The sequence below is a fragment of the Primulina eburnea genome, chromosome 12 (genome assembly GCF_022965805.1).
Source record: "Primulina eburnea isolate SZY01 chromosome 12, ASM2296580v1, whole genome shotgun sequence".
Taxonomy (NCBI): Eukaryota; Viridiplantae; Streptophyta; class Magnoliopsida; order Lamiales; family Gesneriaceae; genus Primulina; species Primulina eburnea.
In genome coordinates this window covers 31,393,153-31,416,702 of record NC_133112.1, presented here as the reverse complement: position 1 = coordinate 31,416,702, position 23,550 = coordinate 31,393,153, and the positions used below count along the sequence as shown (strand labels likewise).

Genomic DNA, 23,550 nt, shown 5'->3' with positions numbered 1-23,550 from the left:
TAAATGATAAATAAAACAATAATATTAACAATGAACTATTACAACTATAACAATAAACTATTACAACTAATATCTTCATTAATTTAACATAATCTATAACAAATAAATTATGATAACATATAAAATAAATATAATTTACAATAAATATTTTTACGTAAAAACAAATATACATGTATAAAAATAAAATAATAATCAATATATTATTAATGACATTTTTAAACATAATAAATAAAATCAATTCTATTTTATTACAGCACATTATAATTTTAACCAGTTATATACCATAAAAACACCTTTGAAAAATGTATGTTCACGTATATATAACATAATAAAAATTGAGATAATAATTTTTACTTAAAATTATGATTTGAAAAAGCTAAAAAAAATAAGAAATCGTGCAATCAAAATTATAACAAAATTTAAAAATATTGTTTATCTTGAAATAGAAGTAGACACAATGAGATTATAACAAAATTTACAAATAATAGTTACCTTGAAATAGAAGTAGACAAGATCCTGCAAGATTATCTAAAAAAAATTCCTGGAATGAGTGTAAATGAGGAACGAAAATGGATGAGGAAGGAAGGGTAATATTATATATATAAGTGAGAAAATCCTCTTTTTGGCGTGAAGAAAGAGCATGCAAGATAGAAAATTATAAGGGATGGATTGAATTATATAACAAGTCAAAAATTTAAAAATTCGCTCCCCCGTCTCAGTCAAGGCGGCGAAGCGTTTTATCTCCCCGTGGAAATGATAATTGTAAGATTTATTTTTTAAATTTTTTACTATAATTTGGTAAAAACCTTACGAAATACAATATTTTGATAAAAAGAAAAAATATACATATAAAACTGATGTAGCATAGTTTGGACATATTTTGGTGGTGGTGGATTTTTAAGATGAGACATAAATATTCAACCAAAAAATGGGATAAAATAAATTGAACAAACAATTATATGCTAATCCTTTCGATAAATGCTAATCCTCTTGATAAATTCGATATAATATAATAGAAATCGACAAGAATAATAGGAAGTGATGTGACTGTTATTGTTACGAGTTACATCTGAGGATACCGAAGTTGCACAGAAAAGGAAAGTTGGGAAATTTGACTTCAAAAGCAAGTTGCCCTTTTTCTCATATTCCCCAACTCAAAGAATAATCTCCACTATTTAATTAATATATTTTACAACAAATGGCTGCTCCCCTCCAAGCATAAACATACATACATACATACATACATACATACATACATATATATATATATATATATAGATGATTCATACGGCTCCAACTCCAAGAAAGTCTATAAATGTTGGCCCAATTCTATGATCATCGGTACTACTATTCGTTTCAATCGCTGGAACTTGTTCATGTGGTGGAGAAGTCAGCAAGTAATGTGATTCTTGAATTGGAGTACTCATGAGTAAAAAGGGCAGATAAAATTGGGTGTAATGACAATTGTTTCCGCTCCAAGATTTTGTGTGGTTGGAAATGTTCGTAATCTTCATCTGAGAACTAGCATTAGCACCGGAGCCTGAGAAAATCCACCAAACGAACACTCAAATTATGGCACAAGTTTTTTAGGATAATATCTTAAAGGTAGGTTGAACTCGATATCGTTACCAAACTGAGATTTTAGGTAATCATTTAAAAGCCTGAATACCCTTTTCACGCGTGGAGATTTCAAATGCAAGTAAAAGGTAAATATTGAGTTAACGTATCAGATTACAGACAAGGAAAGGAACCGTACCATAGGAAGTTTCTGGTGTCCACAATCCATAGTTCCTATGCTCTGCTCCGCCGCCGCCATGAATAGGGCGTGAAAGATCAGCGATTCTCATGGCCGGTGTACCATTGAGAAAGGGATGATCATCATAAGCTTCATCCCTTTTCTTGGAATCGAATAGTTCCATTTTCCTCCTCCTTAAAGAAGTTGATTGCTCCCTATACTTTCTTGCCATGACGACATGCCAATGATTCTTAACGGCGTTGTCTGTTCTCCCAGGAAATAACCTCGCAATCATTGCCCATTTATTACCATACAATCTATGGGCAGCCATTAGTTTGTCTTCGTCATCTTCTGTAAAAGCCCTTCTATTTATCCTTGGATCCAACTGATTAAACCACCTTAACCTGCAGCTTTTCCCTTTTGATACATCATACAAACAACACGAAGTGAACCAAATGCAGAAAGAAAAGGTCAAAAAAGAAAATCTTGAACATAAGAAAGAATATCGAACCTGATCTTCCTTCCAACTTTTCTGCAATTAAGTTCCAATTTTGAGGGCCATAAAAACCTACAAGTTCTTTAAGCTTTGTGTCTTCTGCAGGCTTCCAGTGTCCTCGAGCCCAAACCTTTGATTGCCCACCTGCAGTGGTCTCCATCAAATCTTTGCCGCTGCATAATACAGGCATTTTAGATTCTTGATCATCCCCATTCAAGCTCGCATTTAAATCAATACTATCAGTATTTTCCTCAGTCCCATCACAAGAATCGGAGCATTTTCCCTTAAATGTAGAAGGGTTTTCCATCTCTTGTTCATAAAACTCGAAATTTTGGCCCGCGGAAAGAGAGCTCAAGTCCGAGAACACCATTCCCACCATTGATAAACCTTGAGTTGAAGAGGAAGAAGAAGGGGAAAGAAGATACAGATTCAGGTGGATAGGGTGAGTATATAATGCATTTACGTATTGTTGATTATAATACATCCAATATATATGTTTATTTTTGTTTTTACTTCGCTTCTGACAAATGTCGATGCTGTATTACTGCAATTTGCTAAGTGACCCATGTCTACGATGATCAGATAATGAGAAGATTTTGGGAGAAGAAATCCATTTTGGAAATGGAATTTCCTGCGTGAATTTCAGGGGAAAAAAAACTCGCAAACGGAAGAAAACATATATAGAAAATATTTGTAACAGAAAGCTTAATTTACATACAACATTGGGCGTTGAGTGTTGACAGTTTCTATCCTCTCTCTCGACATTCGCGGAGCAGTGTCTTTAGCTTGGCCGTGACAATATTTTTACGTAAAATGAAATCATTTTTTCGTTGGAATTAATACAATGAATTTGGTATAGTTAATCACATCAGAGATGCAAAGAGCATAATTGTGATATATTTTTATTAGATTATAGTACTTTTGAAAAAAAATTATGAAAATAATATGGTTTCTTACGATTTATAAATTTTTTTAAGTCACGATGCCCTATCCTTAGCAGAGAATGTTCGATAAAAAAATATGTATTTAAATAATTTTCCACTCCCCCATCCATAAAAGAGGTGTGAGAGTGTTTATTTGCACTATATATATATATATATATATATATATATATATATATATATAACATAAAAGAAGTTAGATGAGCAACCAAATGTTTTCATTAATTAAGATGACTTCATAAATTTAACATTTTCAATTAATATTTATACATATCGTATATAAAAATAAATAAAAGTGTTTTTTTTTTTCTTGAATGAAGTCTAACGTTAAAATAAAATAAAATTATAATAACTGATTAAATTTTTATATATTTATATTTTGCTTGTTTAACGTTTGACTTCATTCAGGGAAAAAAAGAACAATTTTAATATTTCCAAATTTTAATTGAAAAATATTAAATTTAAAAATCATCTTAATTAATGAAAAATACATTGGTTGCTCATCTAATTTTTTTATATGAAATATTTTATGCTCATGTTATGTAGAATTTAAATAAATTTAATAGATTAAATTTTCATTTTGATTTATTGATTGAGTTTGAATTTAATTTTTTTTGAATAAATTATAGTTTGAATTCATATTTGAAAATGAATAATTTTCATCAGCTCAAATTTGAATTATCTATATAACAAGATTTTCTATTATTGTTTCTTTTATGCAATCTACTAAGGAATTCTTTTATTTTCAAATACATACTTATAAATACACATGTATTTATATATTATATATTATTCATGTGTACATACTTAAATTATTATTATTATTATTATTATATATATATATATATATATATATATGTCTATTACATAAATTATATAGGCAAAAACTTGTGTGAGACGGTCTCACGGGTCTTATTTGTGAGACGGATCTCATATTTGGGTCATCCATGAAAAAGTATTACTATTTATGCTAAAAGTATTACTTTATATTGTGAATATGTGTATGGTTAACCCGTCTCACTGATTAAGATCCGTGAGACGGTCTCACATGAGACCTACTCAATTATATATATGTACGTAATATTTATATATAAACTGTTAATTGTCCCACATCGGTTGGATAAATAACCTTGGAGTTGTATATATGGTCTTGGGCAATCCTCCCCCCTTGAGTTAGATCTTGGGGTTGAGTTAGGTCTAAGTTCCAATCTTAACATGGTATCAGAGCCCGGATTCTACCGTTATGTGTTGGGCTATCTATAATTAGGCCACCGTTCTACCTATAATTGGTCCAAGTTCCAATTTTAACATAAACTATATATAGCTGTGCAAGAGGTGGGGAAGTGTTTTAATTTCTTGATTTTCACAACAAGCGAGAGAGTGGAAAATTATTAAAATACATATTTTTTGTTGTCACACCTTTTCCAGGGATGGGGCAACGCGACACAATTTTTTTTAAAATTTGTATAATAATTTAATAAATAGTAAGAAATCACAATGTTTTGATAAAACATTTTCAAAAGTACTATATATATTTGATATCAGACTTGGAAGAAAAAATTAGTGTTTCGTGTGTGAAAGACCTATCACATTTTTCGATCATTAATTTTATTCATTGGATTTATTAGTTTCCTTTAATACTATTAATTGTGAATATTTCGTTTTTGAAAAAATTGTTGATTGTATTTTCTCCAACACTTTTTAAATCTTTTTAAAAATTAAATAGATATTAAATTAATTTAATAAACAACTAAATTATATTACTAGTACATTAAAATGATACATTTTAAAGCATAATACGAAATAATTTTAAAAACAACAACAAACAAACAACAAAATTACGATACAAACAATAAAATTTATTAAATGATATTTAGTAATCTGGTAAACCAGATCCCGATCCTCCAATATCGCCAAAATAAGATCCAAAGTTGTCTCGATGGCAAAGAATATAACACTGGCTATTACCTAGCAGATGGTATCTACTCAAGGTGGTCAACTATTGTGCAAACTATCAGTAACCCACTTGGACCGAAAAAAAGATATTTTGCTATGAAACAAGAGTCGTGTAGGAAAGAAGTTGAGCGAGCATTTGGTGTTCTTCAATCTCGATTTGCAATCGTGGCAAATCCAGCACGTTCGTGGCGTAAAAACAATTTGCATGATATAATGACAGGATGCATTATCATGCACAACATGATTATTGAAGATGAACGTGACCTCAGTGCACCAATTGAAGATGCAAGGGAAGCACCGCTTGCCGATGTGGAAATGGTGGTCAATGACGAAAGTACAAGATTCGAAGAATTTCTCTCTCGGTATAAGAAAATAAAAAACAGAGATGCTCACTATGAACTACGAAATGCGTTAATTGAGCACTTATGGGAAGAATATAGTAATTCTAATATTTAATATTGTGTTTATATCGTATTTATTTCTTAAAATAAATATTTGTATATTTTCAATGTTTTTTATCTTATATATAATGTTATGCTTGTATTGTATTTTATTCTTGAAATAAATATTTATATCGTTTTCAATGATTATATTGAAATAAAATATTTGTATCATTAAATAATTATTTTATTTATATAAAATAATTAATCGATTTTCTTATAAATAATGAAATAATATAATTATATTTATTATGTATAATTGTGTAATGGAATTATAAATAGTCATTATTGAATTAAAATTAATATTATAAGAATATTCTGAGAATATTCTTTTTAGTGTAGAAAGTAGTGTAGATAGGTTGGAGATGAATTTAGTGTTACACTATTGTAGTGTAGAATATAGTGCAGAATGTAGTGCAGTGGGTTGGAGATGGTCTAAGACCAGGAGTGAATTTCTGAATATGTGAAAAATCAGCGTGATTTTTTAATTTAAGTCCAGCAGTGAATTTCTGAATATGTGAAAAATCTAAAAAAATATATAAAACTTGATAATGCAAAATAAATGAAAATTTTATCATCTGATTAACAATATAGGGAATTGTATTTTAGTCCTATATGATTTTTTTTTTGTTTTTTGTTTTTTTTTTTTGGGACTTCTATGTTATTAAATTACAATCTTAGTCATGTATATTCCAATTTTTTAAAATTTTAGTCATCTGTCATCGAAAATGTAGATATGATACTATGCATGTCAGGACCAAATTATCGTCGTATTGATGTCACGTCGGAATAATAATTAAAATTGACAAAAACAAAAACAAATTCAATAACAGATTAAGACTGAAACTTGACAATATAGAAGACAAAAATCGTAAATAGACAAACATCAACAACAACAAAAAATCAATTTTCCCTAGTGAAAATCAAACCCTCGTGTGAATGTGGTAAATTTAATTTTTAAGAAAGAATGTCAAGTACGTTTGCTCTGTCCAAATTTGCAAAATTATTGACTTCCCTTACATGGAAATCTAGTGTTGTTTCCTTTTTCTTTTAATTAAAGTTTCTTTTAAAATGTACTCTTTCGTTAGATTGAAACGATGATTCCTTCAATGTTTACTTTGTGTCTTGTCAAGTTGGTTTAATTTTGGATTAAAGTTAAATGTTGTTCATAAATTTTAAACGTTCACTGTCAAATTTTTTTTTCCCCATTTAACTCAGGTTCAAATAAATAGCCAGCTTCTATAGTCTAATATTATATAATAGATAAATTGGGAAAAAAAATTCTAAAAAAATATACAAACATACTTATTAGGAAACTAAAATTTTTAAAGATGTTTTTTAATGGAGTTATTTGGATTTGATGATAAATAAATATAAATCTCAAATTATTTATTTTGTAAAAATTTGAATTCTTTATACCAATTAATTAACAAACAAGTTAAAAATAAATCATAGCCCTCATCAAAATTTTAAAATTTGTTTTTTGTCTATATATAGTTTAATAAAAATTCTTGTTATTGAATATCTTTATGGCTTGAATACAAATTTATATGAATAGATTATTCTTCTAAGTTTGAAGGATGAACAAGTTCCAATTCGATTTCACACCATTAAATTACGAGGATTTAATTTATATATCGAATTAATAGTTTTATGTTCAATATTAATATATCATAAAATTGATTTATATAATTATTTTTTCACAACCATGTGATATCCCATAAAATAAGTTGAAGTGTCATAACATAGCAACTGTTGATGGCCTTGACTAAACATCCTATGTATAACCATAGACTTGAATGGTCACAACAACCCTTATGGCCACCCTTAACCAAGAAAAATAAATGTTTTTACTTGTCTAATAAATTGTAAAAATTTGGTCTTTGTATGTTAACTTTTAATTTTCGGCTGATTGTTGATCTAATTGCTGATGTGATTTTGTATACGTCAACATTTTCCGTCGCTACATCAGCACTATTACTAGATAGAACCAAAAGTTTAAAAAAATATAAAAGTTAATGCACCAAAACCAAAATTTGAATATTTAGTGGAAGAAAACACAAAGTAGAACAAGCTAGTCGATAAAAATTATTTTCCCTTTATACATAATACATATAAAATATACCGCCTTTCGAATAATATACAGGAATTATATACACATATCAAAGTGTTTTTTTCTCCTAGTCAATAGCATTTGAGTTGCCATGCGAGTATAAGCGTGTAGGACCGAGTGTTTATCGCTTTACCAAAAGTTATAGCGAGTAGTAATGGTGCAACTCAATTATTTTAAACCGCACAGCAGCTCAAGCACCACGGTTCGATCGCTCTACCAAGCAGGGACAATTATTGCACCCAACAATTTCCCTCCCAATAATTGCACTCCTTGCAATCAATGAGAATCGAACATGTGACCTTGGCTCTGTACCAATTGTAGGACCGAATGTTTACCACTTTACCAAAAGCTATAGCTAGTAGTAATAGTGCAACTCAAATCTTTTAAACTGCACAACAGCTCAAACACCACGGTTCGATTGCTCAACTAAGCAAAGACAATTACTGCATCCAACATAGCGAGGGGGCATGAAACAAATGAGCAAGTCAATTAATTAATTGGACATATATAAACATATTCTCAATATTTTACAAACTATATAACTTTGGGGAAACACGATAAATAAAATAAAATAAATAAATAAATGAATGAATGGAATTAAAGGAGGGAAAAAAATTGATGAGTGTAAAAAAACAAGATGAATTAATTGTGGATGATCGAGTAGGTTAGGAAATAATGTATGAGGACAAAGGTCTAGGTGTTTGGAGCACAAGAGGACCAATATATGGTACGTGAGATTTAATTATGTTTTCAGACATAGCACAATCAACTGCGATCAACCTTGTCCCCCAACTTGTCCACAGTTTCGGGGATCGATCCGGGACTACCAAAGTAATTCACTCTTTCTAAATTTTTTTTTTATTATAAAATAATCAATATTAAAATTTAATTATTCTAAAAAAAAATTAAGTTTGTGTATTTCTCTTAATTAAAAACCCATTTATAATTTTAATAATCACTATACATATTGATTAAATATATATGTATATACGTTATTTAATAAATGAGTGAGACTATATTGGATCTCATGTGAGACTGTCTCACGTATCCTAATCTGTGAGACGGGTCAACCCTACTCATATTCACAATAAAAAGTAGTACTCTTAGCATAAAAAATAATAATTTTTCATAGATGACTCAAATAAGAGATCCGTCTCACAAATACTACCCGTGAGATCGTCTCACACAAATATTTGACTAGTTTTAAAAATATATAGGAAGCAATGAAAGGAAAGATGACGATGTGGATGCATAAATTTGAACTTTCTGTTGTGTTCTTAGAGGGAAAAAAATGTGTGCAGTTGATATCGGGCCAGGGGGCATGAATGTGTATTTATTAATTCGTACGTACATTTTGGCAGCATTTGTGCAGCATAGTATCTGACTGAGATAACGCAAAGAAATCATCACCTGAATATATGGTTTTGTTGTTACTAGTGTAAATCTCCATGTTCATCAATGAAATGACGTTTACTGTTTGGATATATAATTTTGAATAAATGAGATGAGACTCATTTACAGATATAAACCTCATCGGTGAGCACAGAAATGAGTCCGATAAAGCATAGTAAAACTATATTTATTTATTTGTTCAGTTTATAATACATGTATGAAATAGTTATAACATTGTGTGGTAGAATTGAGTTCTCACAACGGATCGAAAAATCAACTAAGCCAATTAATGTATATAACAGACAATAACGGAATGGGAGCAAAAAAAATGTTACTAGTAAATCCTTTGCATATCAAGAAATAATAAAATCATAAAGTATATGTCCCCAACTCATCCTGTTTTCCTAATTAATTCATCTAAAACACTAAATACGTGTTTGAAGGCAAATTCAATATCACCAACTCAGAAAGCACAAAAAATACCCATAAAAATAATTGACAATTAATGATCAAACAATAATGGTTTGAATTAAAGCTACAGCAGAAAAATGTTTAAAATACTTTAAAACGGACCTTAGGGCCTAGAAAAATTTCGGCATGACCTCCCCGTAAGTAGGACATCTCGAAAACTCGAGCAGCAGTTTATATCAAAATATACTCCAACTAGAGTCATTAAATTAAAAACCGAAGTTAAACAACATATGGCCGCACTGGCCATGACTACACAGAAATTAAAACTTACCAAATACTCACCAGATCATAAATATCACAGAGTCGACTCAGAACATCACAAGAACAACCAAATATCACTACAGATACACGGGGCATCTCCCCGGCAAATAAAGTACAATACAAAACTGAAACAAACTCAAGGCATACATATAGACTAACCGGGAGACTCCACTGAACAGAACCAATCAATCCAACCTCAATCCCGAGCTCCACTGAACGAATCTCGGACTGATGCTGCAAAACGACTCGGGAGATCTACCATGGTGCCCAATAGCAATTACAGCATCCTCCCCAGAAAACAACTGAGGTTAGGATTCTGGTATGAAACAGTCCAACAATAACAACAATAATCATAAATCATGCATAATCATAAAATAAAATGTAATATGCAATGCATGAAATGCTCAACGAATAATCGGGATAACAGGAGCCAACAAACGGTACGATAACAACTGGAATAATGCTCGAGCAACAACACAGGGGAGATACATCGTCATACAGCTAAACCGCCCTGCCAAGTATGCGAGGTATGCCAAGCTGTGCTGAATAACACCCCTGACTCGACCTCCATACAGCTGATACGGTATAACAAGATGGCACAACAGAACGAACTAGATGACACAATCCCAGCGCTCACCTCAAAAGGCTGCACTAACCATGAGATTGTTCAATCACATCCACGATCTCATGTGTATAGGCCTATCAGCCACACTATGATCCCGAGATAAACAACAGTTCCAGATAACAATGGATATCAACAATGGGCTAACAAGAATGATATGGCTCAACATGAATGTCATAACTGTGAGAACTCGACTTTTCAGCGGCTAGCAATTTCAGTAGCAAATGAAAATTCCAGCAGAAGCTAGCAATTCCAGCATCAAGCTAATATTTCAGAAGTTGATATTTTCCAGCAGAGCAGACATGTAATTTCCAGCAGACAGAATCCAGCAGCAGAAGAGCGAGAAAGCAGCAGCAGCAGAAGAGCGAAGAAGCAGCAGACAGTTACTGATTCAGCTTAGACTTGTAACTGAAGCATTAACATGGAATAAAGGCTGTTAATGACAGATTATGGCCATTTATTTGGGAGGCTAACAGTCAGATTTTTTGCCTATAAATAGCACACTCAACTCCTGAATTGGTGTTACACAAATCTTGAGATTATAACTTGAAATTAGAGCTAAGAGAGTGCATTTTCGAAGCTGTAAAATCCAGTAGCGAGGCAAGAAGATTTCCAGACTTCAACCGAAAACACTTTTAGCAAATTACGGTAAGTGGGCTTATGTATAAATATCTTGAAAACCGTTTGATGATTTCTGTTTTAAAGCAAAGTATATTCTTGAATCCTGTTATCTGATTTCGAAGCACTGAAACTTAGTGAACTAATGGTAGGAATATATATTCTGAACATTACTGATTACTGATTACTGATTACTGGCCTCACCCCTTAGAGGAGAGAACATATAGGGGACTTATATCAGTTTAGCCATGAAATTCACGAATGTGCTCAGTGCTTATTTGATAAACTTCTGATTTCCGACTACTGAATACCGATTACTGATTTCTGAACACTGAACACTGATTTCTGTTATGAAAATAAGAATTTCTGTATATTTTCGTATTACTGTTCTGTATGAAAATGATTTCGAAAACTGGGAGTTATTCCCGCCCCCGCTTACTGAGTAACAACCATATCACTCACCCACCAAAACATCTCAGATAAGAACGATGAAGAAAGGCTAGAAGAAGAGGAGCAGATTCAGTTCTAGGGCTGGTGAAGAAGATTGTTAATTCTCAGTTTTATTTATGTTGTTTTCAGCTGCGTCTGTAAGACATTGTGATGTCTGGTTTGTTTTACATTTCCGCAGTAAAACATTAATTATTCGAGTTTGTATCAGACATTGAAATATTCAGTATTTATGAATAAAAGACTGGTTTCTGAATTTCGTACTTCTGAGGCTTGTTGTTTTCGAATGTAAATTAGAGAGCAACGCCAGTGTCAACCAACCCCCGTCCCGGGGCGTGACAATAACAGTATGCCCTATGCTAAATACCGATTACTGATTTCCGACTACTGAATACCGATTACTGATTTCTGAACACTGAACACTGATTTCTGTTATGAAAATAAGAATTTCTGTATATTTTCGTATTACTGTTCTGTATGAAAATGATTTCGAAAACTGGGAGTTATTCCCGCCCCCGCTTACTGAGTAACAACCATATCACTCACCCACCAAAACATCTCAGATAAGAACGATGAAGAAAGGCTAGAAGAAGAGGAGCAGATTCAGTTCTAGGGCTGGTGAAGAAGATTGTTAATTCTCAATTTTATTTATGTTGTTTTCAGCTGCGTCTGTAAGACATTGTGATGTCTGGTTTGTTTTACATTTCCGCAGTAAAACATTAATTATTCGAGTTTGTATCAGACATTGAAATATTCAGTATTTATGAATAAAAGACTGGTTTCTGAATTTCGTACTTCTGAGGCTTGTTGTTTTCGAATGTAAATTGGAGAGCAACGCCGGTGTCAACCAACCCCCGTCCCGGGGCGTGACAATAACAGTATGCCCTATGCTAAATACCGATTACTGATTTCCGACTACTGAATACCGATTACTGATTTCTGAACACTGAACACTGATTTCTGTTATGAAAATAAGAATTTCTGTATATTTTCGTATTACTGTTCTGTATGAAAATGATTTCGAAAACTGGGAGTTATTCCCGCCCCCGCTTACTGAGTGACAACCATATCACTCACCCACCAAAACATCTCAGATAAGAACGATGAAGAAAGGCTAGAAGAAGAGGAGCAGATTTAGTTCTGGGGCTGGTGAAGAAGATTGTTAATTCTCAGTTTTATTTATGTTGTTTTCAGCTGCGTCTGTAAGACATTGTGATGTCTGGTTTGTTTTACATTTCCGCTGTAAAACATTAATTATTCGAGTTTGTATCAGACATTGAAATATTCAGTATTTATGAATAAAAGACTGGTTTCTGAATTTCGTACTTCTGAGGCTTGTTGTTTTCGAATGTAAATTGGAGAGCAACGTCGGTGTCAACCAACCCCCGTCCCGGGGCGTGACAATAACAGTATGCCCTATGCTAAATGCCAAATAATATGTCACAATATTAAACATATATCACAACGAAAGCATTTAACAATTTACAATAGTCAACAAATCATAAACACCATCAGTGCAACACAGAATAACAATTAAACAAAATTTATGTTTTACCGTCGTATGATATCGAGCTGTAACATACCTATACCAACTTGAAAATCCAATAACACTTCACTTCAAGACTCTCGGCCTAAACAGAACAACAATAAGCCGATCATGAAAACTATATTCCATACCATGTCCGATTTGGCACAAAAGAGCTTAAAATTCATATCTCGCTCAATATTAACTCAAATCAATATCCGCAAATTGGAAATGAAAGACAACTCAATCATATAAGTTTTTCTAGAAGAAACCATTTCCATAATCCTAATAGATAAATCCCAGAATTATCAAGAATACGCTACTCCATACGCACTTCGCGGCAGAATTCTGTAATTGAGCAGTTTCGGAAAAATGAGCATAACTATCTCAATTCTTAATGGAATTTAACGAACTTATATAATTATGAAGACAACAAATAGCTCTACAACTTTCGTATGAATCATAAGTTCAAAATCTGACTGCATACATGCCATTATCCCGAAATACAGTAGGTATCTTGCACAGTACAATTGCAGAATTCGATTTTGGCACATTTTGGTAGAAAAATCATAACAAAACCGTTCCTAATCAAAAACCCATTTTTCCAGTGGATATAAACAGCTAGCATATAGCAATAAAAAGTTTGTTTAGATCATTTCTACAAATTCAAACTACAAAAATTGCAGCAACACAAAAACTCTCACCCAAAAACCGGAAGAATTCGCGCAGAAACAGAGCACTGGAACAGCAGCTTCGATCTACTCGTATCCTTGCTCAAAATTCGCGATTTCTGTCTTGAATCGAAGCCTAGGATGTTAGGAAGACACCTCTTTAGACCGATCGAGATTTCGACGCCGGCCGGAGGAGATATAGCTACTTTGTTGCTGCTGCTTATCAAGTGATGGGAATTGGGGTTGAGAGAATGAGTTTCTCTCTTTCCTTTTTCCTTCCTTCTCTCTCTCCTTGGTAAGTTGTGTGTATGTGTATGTATATTTATATATCTTTTGTATTTTGTTACTAAAATAGTAACTTAAGCCAATCTATTTCGGTCCGTATTTATTTTTTGCTCTTGTGTGTTATTTAAACTCTATATGTATTTTATATCGTTAAATTCTCCGATATTCTAAAATACATATTTTTAACACACTTCTTGAATTTACAAGAAACCGTCGGTAATAGTCGTAAATTGTCTATAAATATCTGATTTCCGTTCCACTTTCCTACACACTATTTTACAACACTTAAAATTTTTCTTTCTTATACCATTTTAATTTCGATTTAGGTACATTTTTTTGTTTCAATTTTTGGTTAATTTTTTAAGTGTTTTAATTAAGATCATGAGTTTATTTATCATAGATGTATTGTATTTTTTTAAAAATTTTACTAAATTATAAAAGTAATTTTTTTTTTATTTTTACGTATAACCGTCGCTAAATTTAAATACCGTCGTTACAGTTACATACCGTCGCTAAATCCTATCTCTATCCATTAATTATTATTGTAATATATTCTTATATCTATCAATTTTTTATTATTGGTGTTACATATTTATATCTTTCCATAATCCAATATCATGTATCAGACAGTATAGTTTGTCGGCATGACACTGCATTGAGGTTCAAACTTTGCTGTCGAGACAACATAAATCCATATACTATTTTTTCTTAGTTTTAAAATTTGATAGTTTAACTGATAATAAATCAATCCAAATTCGAATTTGTCATGGGCGACGAAGGGAAAGAGCCACCAAATAAATGTAGGGCCAACTCCATGAGATTGCATTGGTTTATGGGTTGTGTTCCGTTGGGACGACAACAAATGAAATATGCATTCATACGTAGCTTTTATCAATTATTGAAGTTGAATATCAATAAGTGGATTCATAACATATCATTCCAGGTTATATATATATATATATATATATATATATATATATATATATATATATTTTAAAGAAAATTGAGTTTTTCAATAAATTAATTTTATATAATTATTTTTTGTTATTTTACATTACTCTATTTTGATTTCAATCGGCTATAATCAAGTTCGGAAAACGGCTCAAATTATTACATGGACCGGTTAAAACTCGTTTTGATGAGCCGGAAGTAATAAGAATAATAAAAAGCAAAAAAATTGTGGGAAACGGTCTCACGAGTCGTATTTTGTGAGACAGATATCTTATTTGAGTCATCCATGAAAAAGTATTACTTTTTATGCTAAGATTATTATTTTTTATTGTGAATATCTCTAGATTTGACCCGTCTAACAGATAAATACTCGTGAGACCGTCTCACAAGAGACATACTCATAATAAAATATGATTTGATATTGTATCTCAGTCCTCACACACACACACACACACATACGTATATTGTTTTTTTTTTTTTTATTTCGATAAATTTATTTAAAAGAAGAAGAAAATTTAGCGTATGAAGGGTAAAAAGCGATACCGCGTGATGAAATCACAGTGAATTTCTTAGTAGGGTTATAATTCATTGTCTCCACAAAAGATATAATCCATTTATGTCTATTTTTGCGTCAAGTCCACTCTAGGGATCTAGAAATTTATCTAAATTTCCTTTTAATATTTTATACAATATAGAAAAATTCATCGAATGCACCAAATTAATTTGGAGGAAAAAACTCATGAAGGAATTATAAGAAAAAAAAAAACTCAGTAATTAACACAAATATTTTATTATATATATGTTATAGCTATATATTATATTATATTTTATAAACAAAAATGGGAGACAAAGGTTGTATTGTATCCTCTTATTTTGCCATGATCTGGAAGATGTTAACAGATCATTGCAGGGAGTGTCGTCCATTTTTATCCGATTAAATGAACCCTCCATTTTCGCAGGTCCTCTGTTCTTCATTGCGGACACAAAGGGGGGGTAATGTACATGATAAATGATAATATTTCATAATATTGGACGACTGAGTGCTTGCGCTTTAACCAAAAACAACTCAAGCGTCATCGACCGCTCTTCTAACAGGATAATTATTGCATCTCAACATACATGCATGAAACAACATTACAACATAGTTTAAGGCGCGCTTGCAACACATGAGCATTAAGTTTCAAACTTCAACCGTTTACTACATATTATGCTTGTAATCTCATTTTTCATCTCCTAACACAGTTATTTTTTATATAAAAAATAGAAATTTAAAATCAAGTAACATGTAGCAATAGCAACATTTAGTTAATCAAATAAATTCATCACACCAACGTGTATAATGTTTTATTCATAAAATATTGTACATGATGTTGAAATGAAACTCTTATGCTTTGTTATTTGGTTTTTTTTGTGTGGACGTCATGTTTTGTTACGTCGAAACCATATTTTTGGTGGAGACTTGAGCTTCGTTCTGTCATGTCAATTTCAGTGCATTATATTTATTTGCTTGTGATTTTGATAATCTCTATTTTAAAATTTCATTCTCACTGCGCTAGCGTTTACATGTTATCACCACAACAGCATTCACGATATTAGAAAAAAAATACAATTATAAAAAATTGAAAGATACAAATCTAACATTCGAATTTTCGGAGTGACAATTATATTAATTGATTACTGAATATGAATAAATATTTATTTTCTTAAATTACAATTTAATCGGTCGATTTGGTTTACATAAAATCATAATCCATATTAATTTCGATTTTGATCAACTAACGGAATAGTGCAGCTCTTCATTCACCTGTATAAACAGGTTTCCGTCTCTCCGCAAACGCTGCCAAGCCTTCCAGACGATCCTTGGTGTGCAAGAGCCGTTCATAGCAATTCTCCTCCAATTCCAAAGCAGAGACCATGTCTACCTCGATTCCTCCATTGATGGCTCGTTTCGCCATCCGTATTGCCAATGGTCCCTGTATTAAGACAAGGCTTGCATGAGAGGACGAGGCTATAATAACTAATTCAAAGAATAAACCAAAAAATATTCTGTCCAGCAAAATTTATACATCATGAAGGATGAGCGCACAGGCAGCGGCGTTCCTCTCGGTCAGGGTTGAGAAGACGTTATACTGAAGCAATATGCTCCTTGAGAAAGAATTGAGGTCCATATTCAAAAAGTAAAGTGTAGCTAAAGAGGGAAAGAATGACAGAAATGCAGGCACTACACCACACCTATGCAAGATGTCAGTGCCATGACAAACGTCCTTGTGCCAAACTCATTCTTTGCCATATGATTTACTTTAAAATGAGTTGCAGAAGAATCTTTAGGCCGATCCCATTGACGAAAAAGATTTGGGCCAAAGTCTGGTAATGTAATATTTCTTCTCTATAAAAAAATAAAGTAAAATCTGGCTAGAGTAAATTACCTTCTGAATTATATCCCGAGCAATTCCAAGAGCCTTTAAACGAGCTTCGCCAGAAGAGACACAGTAATTGACAAGTCCTGTGAAGAAACTACATTTAGCATTAATCATCTTTATTTTCCAAGTTCCAAAAGAACTAACCAGATACTAGTACTAAAGTGCCACCCTAAGAAGCGGGTATTGTAGTAAAAGTAGGAGGAAGAAAACAAGTAGATGAAGAGCCATCAGCTAGCAGTACGTTAAAGAAATTTGAGAAGGCATTCTATCAACTTCAAGGGACCAATGCTGGAATCAGATTTCAACATCTTCTCTTTTTCCTTACTCCTATGGATTAGCAGTCGCACCAAATTAAATTTTTTCAACTTCATCATGCGGGAACGAGGGAATTTGTTAAAGAGTTCAGTGCACGATCTCAGATTTCGCATCTTGAAGAAAAATACAGAGCATAGAAACTCCAGTAACACAAACCGATGGAAACAGCATCCCTGCCAGTAATCTTTCGGCCAGTAAAAATAAGATCCTTCGCGATTGATTTTCCAACCAATCTAGAGAGTCGTTGTGTTCCTCCAGCCCTGAAATATGTTACATTTTTATTAATTAGATGAGCCTCGAATGCACATCTCTGTAATCACCATACTAGAGAGGGTATTTTAAATGCAAAACTCAACAATGTTTTCATGTGAACATCTGTGTGTAGTGTAATATTAAACAAAACTATCCTAATTGATAATTCAGTATTAGCTCTTCATGGGAAACATTCATATCACTATAAGATAGAATGTAGAAAAGATATTAGCATAAAACGAGAGAGATTGTTCTTTAAAAAAATGGGAGAGCATGAGTCAGGGCAATGGCACACCCGGGTATAATGGCAAGTCCTGTTTCTGGTAGTCCCAACACTGTATCTTCCACTATCATATTTATCAACAACTCCGAGTTAGAAACACTTCAGCCCGGAAAAGATCAAGTATGCTCGACTAAGAAGATGCTTCTAACCACATATCCGAAGATCACATGATAATGCCATTTCCAGCCCACCCCCCAAAGCTGCACCTTCAATGACAGCTATTGTAGGCACATTCAGTTCCTGAGAATAGTCATCTCTAAACTCAGAAGTTTCAAGAAGGCAAGGCAAAAACTCAAATGTCATTCTAAGATCCAAGTGGCTAGAAGGCATTCAATGTGTCTATATATAAATACGAAGCATAACTCACCACAAAGGATTAAGTACAGGTATATACCTCCAAAAGAGAAAATGTTGAGCGTAGCCTGCGTACAAAATCCTTTATTTCAGATGAACTCATAGTTTTTCTTTCCTGCAAACCCATCATCATTGAAAACAAGTCAAGAAAGTGAACCAAATACAGAGACAAAAGAGAAAAAACAATGAAGCCATTTAAAAGCATAAGACCACATCTAAGGGCAAGTAAAGTCATTCAACATACAAGAACAGACAAATATATGGAGAGAGTAAACATATGCGGGAGAAATGGGCCCCACCATATTTAACCATACAATGACAGTTGAAGTAAACGTCACGAGACATACAAAGAAATATGAAGCTCTGTACTAACTCTCACATAGAACAATAAGAGTTTTACGACAGACGCCCATAGGATGATATGAAAGGAGTCACTGGCACGGTTCCAGAGGTACTTGTGCTGTATGTCTGACAATCAACTAAGTCATAAAACTTGAATTTTGTCGTGCTATTAATACTAGTATCAATATCGGTAAGGATTGGCGACAACAGTAGAAATAATGAACTCAAAATGTAGTGGTTCTTTTTTGCGTACAAGGCTCATTTTTGATACCGTGATGGAAAAAAATCAAGTTTCTTACATACTAATGAAAGAAAAAGAAAATTTAGTGACTTATGGGTTGGTGTTTAAAATTAGCATCATGAGCAGTTAAGAGAAAATCGACAATTGTGACCTACACGGACACATTAGCATTTGGTTTGCTATCGTTGAGTCATCAAACTTAAATTTCTACTCTCTAAATAAAATGAGTGTAATGGTGAATATAGTCGAATCAAAAGGGAACGGGAGATTTATTTGTTTCAAGAAAAAACAAATGAAGGGGGGATTTTTTTTATTAGAAATAAATAAAATACTACAACAGCTTTAGCTTGCAAGAAAAAATAAACAATCAAGAGGAATAACTATGAAATGTTAAATTTAATATTATCAAACTTTGATTCAAAGAATTCACATTATTCAATTGTATCACTGATTATCGGTTAACATATTATTTATCATTTATCCATATAGTTACAAGCAATTTACTTTAGAATTATAGGGATAGCCGCTAAAATCCTTGTATTTTCCTAATTTAATTGACCAAACCTAGCATCCAGTCAAAACTTATCAATAATCAATTGGACACAATAGTGTTCCATATTGATTAAAAATAGCATTTTCGCTTTGTGAAAACAGTAAACCCTAAAATCTAATCGAGATGGTTGCAATTGATAAATTTAGTTTCATCGATTTATTTAGAGTAAATATGCTATGATAACACAACACACCTAATCTAGTGCTACTCATGTATCAATTGTTCATGACAATTACGGATCACTGAATTCATGGATAGCTGTAGAAAATTATATATCAAATAAAATTATCAGATTAAATCAACATACAACTTTCATATGAATAAATCATAAACCAACAAATACTTGGACAAATCAAGAATATTAAATTAAAGCGCAAAAATCTCACAATGATAAAATTGTAATAGTTGAAATATTCCTTGAATCAGAAATAAAAACTAAGCCTAGAATTGTGGAGAGAAGATGAGAAATTTCTTGTTTTCCACGTTGAAGAGAGAATATGAAGAATAGAGAATTCTAAAGATAAAAACAAAAACTAGAATAAAACCTATAATAATAGGAAGAGATTAGGTTTATCAATAAGGAACTAGAGTTTTATGGAACAAAACTCTACCAAATTTTTTCTTATCTCGATAAAAAATCTCTCTCCAAAAGTCTTCGATGAATTAAATATAACAAACGGGACTCTTAAAATATAGTATTATCATCAGAATTTTCGAGCTCTATATGCAGTCACAAGACAACCGCGAAGCAGTCACAAGGCGTGGCCACACCTTGTTCCAGGACTTCTTCTGTTTTTGTCCTTATTTCGCAGCTTCAAATGTGAAAAAAATCACTTTTCTAGCCCAAATTTATTCTAAGACAATAAAACTTCCTTCTACAACAAAATAACACAAAAGCGTATCAACTAAACACGTCGGAAGTGAAAACAATGAGAAATTTGATAACAAAAATATGAACTATTATGATCATATCAGCATCCTACCAACAAACTTCTAGGAATCATTTAGAATCTTATGGTCCCAGGTTAAGAGTGGGTCATCCTACAAGTCATATCCATAGTTTACTACTGTGCTATCACCTCGCAGACCTCACAGCACGTGACTTGGGAGCAAATCCGGACACTCGGACAAAAAATACCAGCAATAACTCAGGATAAAGAATGAGACTTTAATACTACTCATCTAAAGGATTGTCAACGTTCATTTATTCTGGAGACTACAGGAATAAACTTAACTTCATGTGCTTAATTATTTGATGCCACTATGGTGGAAGTTTATTTGAAACCTCAATACTTATCACAATAACTGACAACTACTATTTTTTATGGTAAACATTCAAAAACCTTCCTTGTCACCTCTAAGCCAAATCTTTGTTTCCATTCACAAGGAATATTTCAAAATGGGTGGTTGTTCCATAATTATGATGCTATGGATCAATCATTTACATATGGCTGGACCACCTTTCGAACTAGTGAACCAATTGTACAGTACAAAAAGCTGTCCATTCTTTTAACATTTCTTTCGGCATATAAAATCATTTCACTAAACATTAAATGTTTGGTTCATTTTTATCCATCTTGTTTATAAAGTTCAAGAAAGATGACATGGTTTATGATTGAATGGCTGATGGCACTCATAATTTATATTTCAAGTGGCATTTTAACCTTCAAATCAGCACCAGCACAAAACACTTTGGGAACTGAACTGCTGATCATCAACACTTTGGCTGTATTATCTTTATTTACAGCTTCAAATGTATGCTCCAATCTCTTCAGCATATCCCTTCCAATTGCATTTTTTGTTTCAGGCCTCTCCAAAGTAAGCTCAAAAATTCCTGTAAGCAACGGCTGCTTTGAGACTGTAGCAACACAACATAGCAGCCCAAACAAAAGATCCAAAATATCTGTCTGATACATATAACGAACATCCGTCATACTTTACATATAAGGATTCTTGGCAAAGTTCTACCCCTTGCAACCACCGGCGCCCCTCCGAACAGAAAGTGGTCAAACATTTATATATAAGGTTTATTTCCATTGCATTCATCGTAATTCCCGGAACTGATAGCCAACTCTCAAACTTGCAGGATTTCCTGAAATCTTAATTTGACTTATCCAGAAAAAAAAAAAAGTATTATCCCTTTTTAAATTTCTTCTTGAATTCAATTGCCTTCTTTGCAAGCGATTGAGCCTCTTTGTTTTGGTATTGCGACTAGAAACAAAGCAGCGAGAAAACTACAGACAGAAAGTGAATCAAGCAATTTGATGATGTTGACCATTGATAGTCAAAAGCTCACTTTAGCTCAATTTGTTGACTAAAAAGTTCAAACTTCATTCTCTCAAAGTTACAGTCCACAATTTTCTGAGAAAGAAATCCTGCTACATCAGCTAAACTCACGATTTGGTCCATTAAATCTGGTAGAAATTGACTTCAAAAAGAAAATTAGGAACCAACATTTTAAAAACACTTGAAAATCTTAATGATCAAGTGCTAAAGCCCATATATCTATACATAATATAAAATTCATTTTAATGTTAATTCAGTCACAAATCTATTTTATTGGAAAAACCCTACTAATTCAGCCACATATTTTCGGCACTGGGTTTAATTTCAATTGATATTTGTATTTAATTAAAATGCAATTCATAGCTTTAAGGGTATAAAACCGATAGGCAAATAATTCATTGTCGAACTTGGATTCATTGATCCATAACCAACGTTCAAATAACAACAGATTAAAAATCTTACCAGAATCAGAATCAGTAAATTTCTGCAATTTCACGGACTCGGAAGCCGACTGCAGCAGGAGGGTTCGAATGCTAGTGAATCTGAAGAGCTGTGGAGTTGAATTGTAAGCCTTCAGATTATTCAATGTTTTGGCGATGGAAGCAAAGGCTGACATTGTAGCTTCTGCAGTTGAATGAAAAATAGTAGTTGTAAGTATTGTGCTAAGTGTTGAGGTTTCAAGTAAACTAACACAATGGTGGAATTAAATAATTAAGCGCATGAGGTTAATTTTTGTTCCAGTAGTCTCCAGAATAAATAAACATCAACAATCCTTTAGATGAGTAGTATTAAAATCCATCATTCTTTATGAGTTATTTGCTCTGGTGCTTATAAAAAGTTACAATTTTATTTAATTTAATGAATTCAACATAATTCAATGTAGTATCTTGACATAATCAATATTATTCAGGAAAAATTAATGCAATCAGAACTTTCTAAAATCTTATGCTCAATAATCAGTATAATGAACTTCAAGGCCACAATAGTATGTGCTTTAAATCAGAAATTGCACATCTACTAGAAAATCTAATTAGCTGTGACATCTATAAGCAAAAAATTACAAAAAAAAAAAAAAAGAACCTCAAAAAGCACTTGCCTTGTTTTCTTAGATGGAGAAAACTCAAGATGGCAAACCGCGGGAACGAAAACGCCTTGAGAATCCTAGCTTTGATCAAATTTTCGGAAGAAAAATTCTCCTCCTCCTAACCCTAGCAGCCTCCTCAGTCCTCTCCCTCTCTTCTCTCGCTAATTCACGTTCTTTTTCTTTTCTTTTTTTTTTTCTACAATGACCGATTCTCTCGTTTTTTCTTTACGCAATTTTGTTTTACTTTATTTATTTATTTATTATTACAATACTTATTAATTTCTTTATTTTTTTTAAAATGATAATATTCTTCATTATTTTCATTTATTTATTTAAATATATTTATTTTGAAACAGCATCAAACAAAAATATAATAATATATTTATATATATAATTAAAATAATAATTCATATTAAAAAATAAGAGTGCAAATATTGTTATTTCACTAAAACAAATTTATTTGAGAAATTTAAATTTATAATAATTCACACAATAA

General features: G+C 32.2%; 3 protein-coding genes and 1 long non-coding RNA gene across 7 annotated transcripts; 1 reads left to right on the top strand and 3 right to left on the bottom strand.

Annotated features, from left to right (window-relative positions):
* Nucleotides 1-975: 975 nt before the first annotated feature.
* On the bottom strand, nt 976-3,050 carry LOC140807686 (uncharacterized). 3 transcript variants are annotated; one of them, XM_073164644.1, is made up of 4 exons: nt 2,950-3,050; nt 2,247-2,618; nt 1,757-2,152; nt 976-1,540 (listed from the first exon to the last, which is right to left on the bottom strand). In XM_073164644.1, exons 2-4 carry the CDS (start codon nt 2,608-2,610, stop codon nt 1,284-1,286), a joined length of 1,017 nt encoding a protein of 338 aa, XP_073020745.1. In that variant the 5' UTR covers nt 2,611-2,618; nt 2,950-3,050; the 3' UTR covers nt 976-1,283. The 3 variants fall into 3 exon arrangements, with proteins under 3 accessions (XP_073020745.1, XP_073020744.1, XP_073020743.1); XM_073164643.1 differs by lacking the exon at nt 2,950-3,050 and having other exon boundaries at nt 976-1,210; nt 1,241-1,540; nt 2,247-2,885; XM_073164642.1 differs by lacking the exon at nt 2,950-3,050 and having other exon boundaries at nt 2,247-2,884.
* Nucleotides 3,051-5,038: 1,988 nt separating this feature from the next.
* Nucleotides 5,039-5,584, top strand: LOC140806793 (uncharacterized). Its single transcript, XM_073163326.1, has one exon. It carries the CDS (start codon nt 5,039-5,041, stop codon nt 5,582-5,584), a length of 546 nt encoding a protein of 181 aa, XP_073019427.1.
* Nucleotides 5,585-9,800: 4,216 nt separating this feature from the next.
* On the bottom strand, nt 9,801-13,927 carry LOC140808144 (uncharacterized). The gene is made up of 2 exons (XR_012112822.1): nt 13,722-13,927; nt 9,801-10,060 (listed from the first exon to the last, which is right to left on the bottom strand). It is a non-coding gene; the product is annotated as an uncharacterized lncRNA (long non-coding RNA).
* A 2,703-nt stretch (nt 13,928-16,630) lies between these two features.
* LOC140807711 (probable enoyl-CoA hydratase 2, mitochondrial) lies at nt 16,631-23,247 on the bottom strand. 2 transcript variants are annotated; one of them, XM_073164675.1, is made up of 9 exons: nt 23,067-23,247; nt 22,433-22,594; nt 21,349-21,518; nt 18,589-18,663; nt 18,344-18,434; nt 18,207-18,258; nt 17,816-17,919; nt 17,351-17,427; nt 16,631-16,897 (listed from the first exon to the last, which is right to left on the bottom strand). In XM_073164675.1, the coding sequence occupies exons 2-9, from the start codon at nt 22,584-22,586 to the stop codon at nt 16,721-16,723; spliced, it is 900 nt and encodes a 299-aa protein (XP_073020776.1). In that variant the 5' UTR covers nt 22,587-22,594; nt 23,067-23,247; the 3' UTR covers nt 16,631-16,720. The 2 variants fall into 2 exon arrangements, 1 of the variants encoding a protein (XP_073020776.1); XR_012112745.1 differs by having other exon boundaries at nt 16,739-16,897; nt 17,157-17,427.
* Between the last annotated feature and the right edge of the window lie 303 nt (nt 23,248-23,550).

Bases quoted from the DNA above. Each gene is read 5' to 3' on its own strand.
- LOC140807686 (XM_073164643.1), bottom strand. From the start codon at position 2,715: ATGTATTATAATCAACAATACGTAAATGCATTATATACTCACCCTATC. The intron at 2,153-2,246 runs GTTCGATATTCT...ATGTATCAAAAG, and splicing joins AAAGTTGGAAGGAAGATCAG to GGAAAAGCTGCAGGTTAAGG. The intron at 1,541-1,756 runs GTACGGTTCCTT...GGATTTTCTCAG, and splicing joins GACACCAGAAACTTCCTATG to GCTCCGGTGCTAATGCTAGT.
- LOC140806793 (XM_073163326.1), top strand. From the start codon at position 5,039: ATGATATTTAGTAATCTGGTAAACCAGATCCCGATCCTCCAATATCGC.
- LOC140807711 (XM_073164675.1), bottom strand. From the start codon at position 22,586: ATGTCAGCCTTTGCTTCCATCGCCAAAACATTGAATAATCTGAAGGCT. The intron at 21,519-22,432 runs GTAAGATTTTTA...CGTTGCTTACAG, and splicing joins ATTTACTGATTCTGATTCTG to GAATTTTTGAGCTTACTTTG. The intron at 18,435-18,588 runs GTATATACCTGT...GACTATTCTCAG, and splicing joins CAACATTTTCTCTTTTGGAG to GAACTGAATGTGCCTACAAT.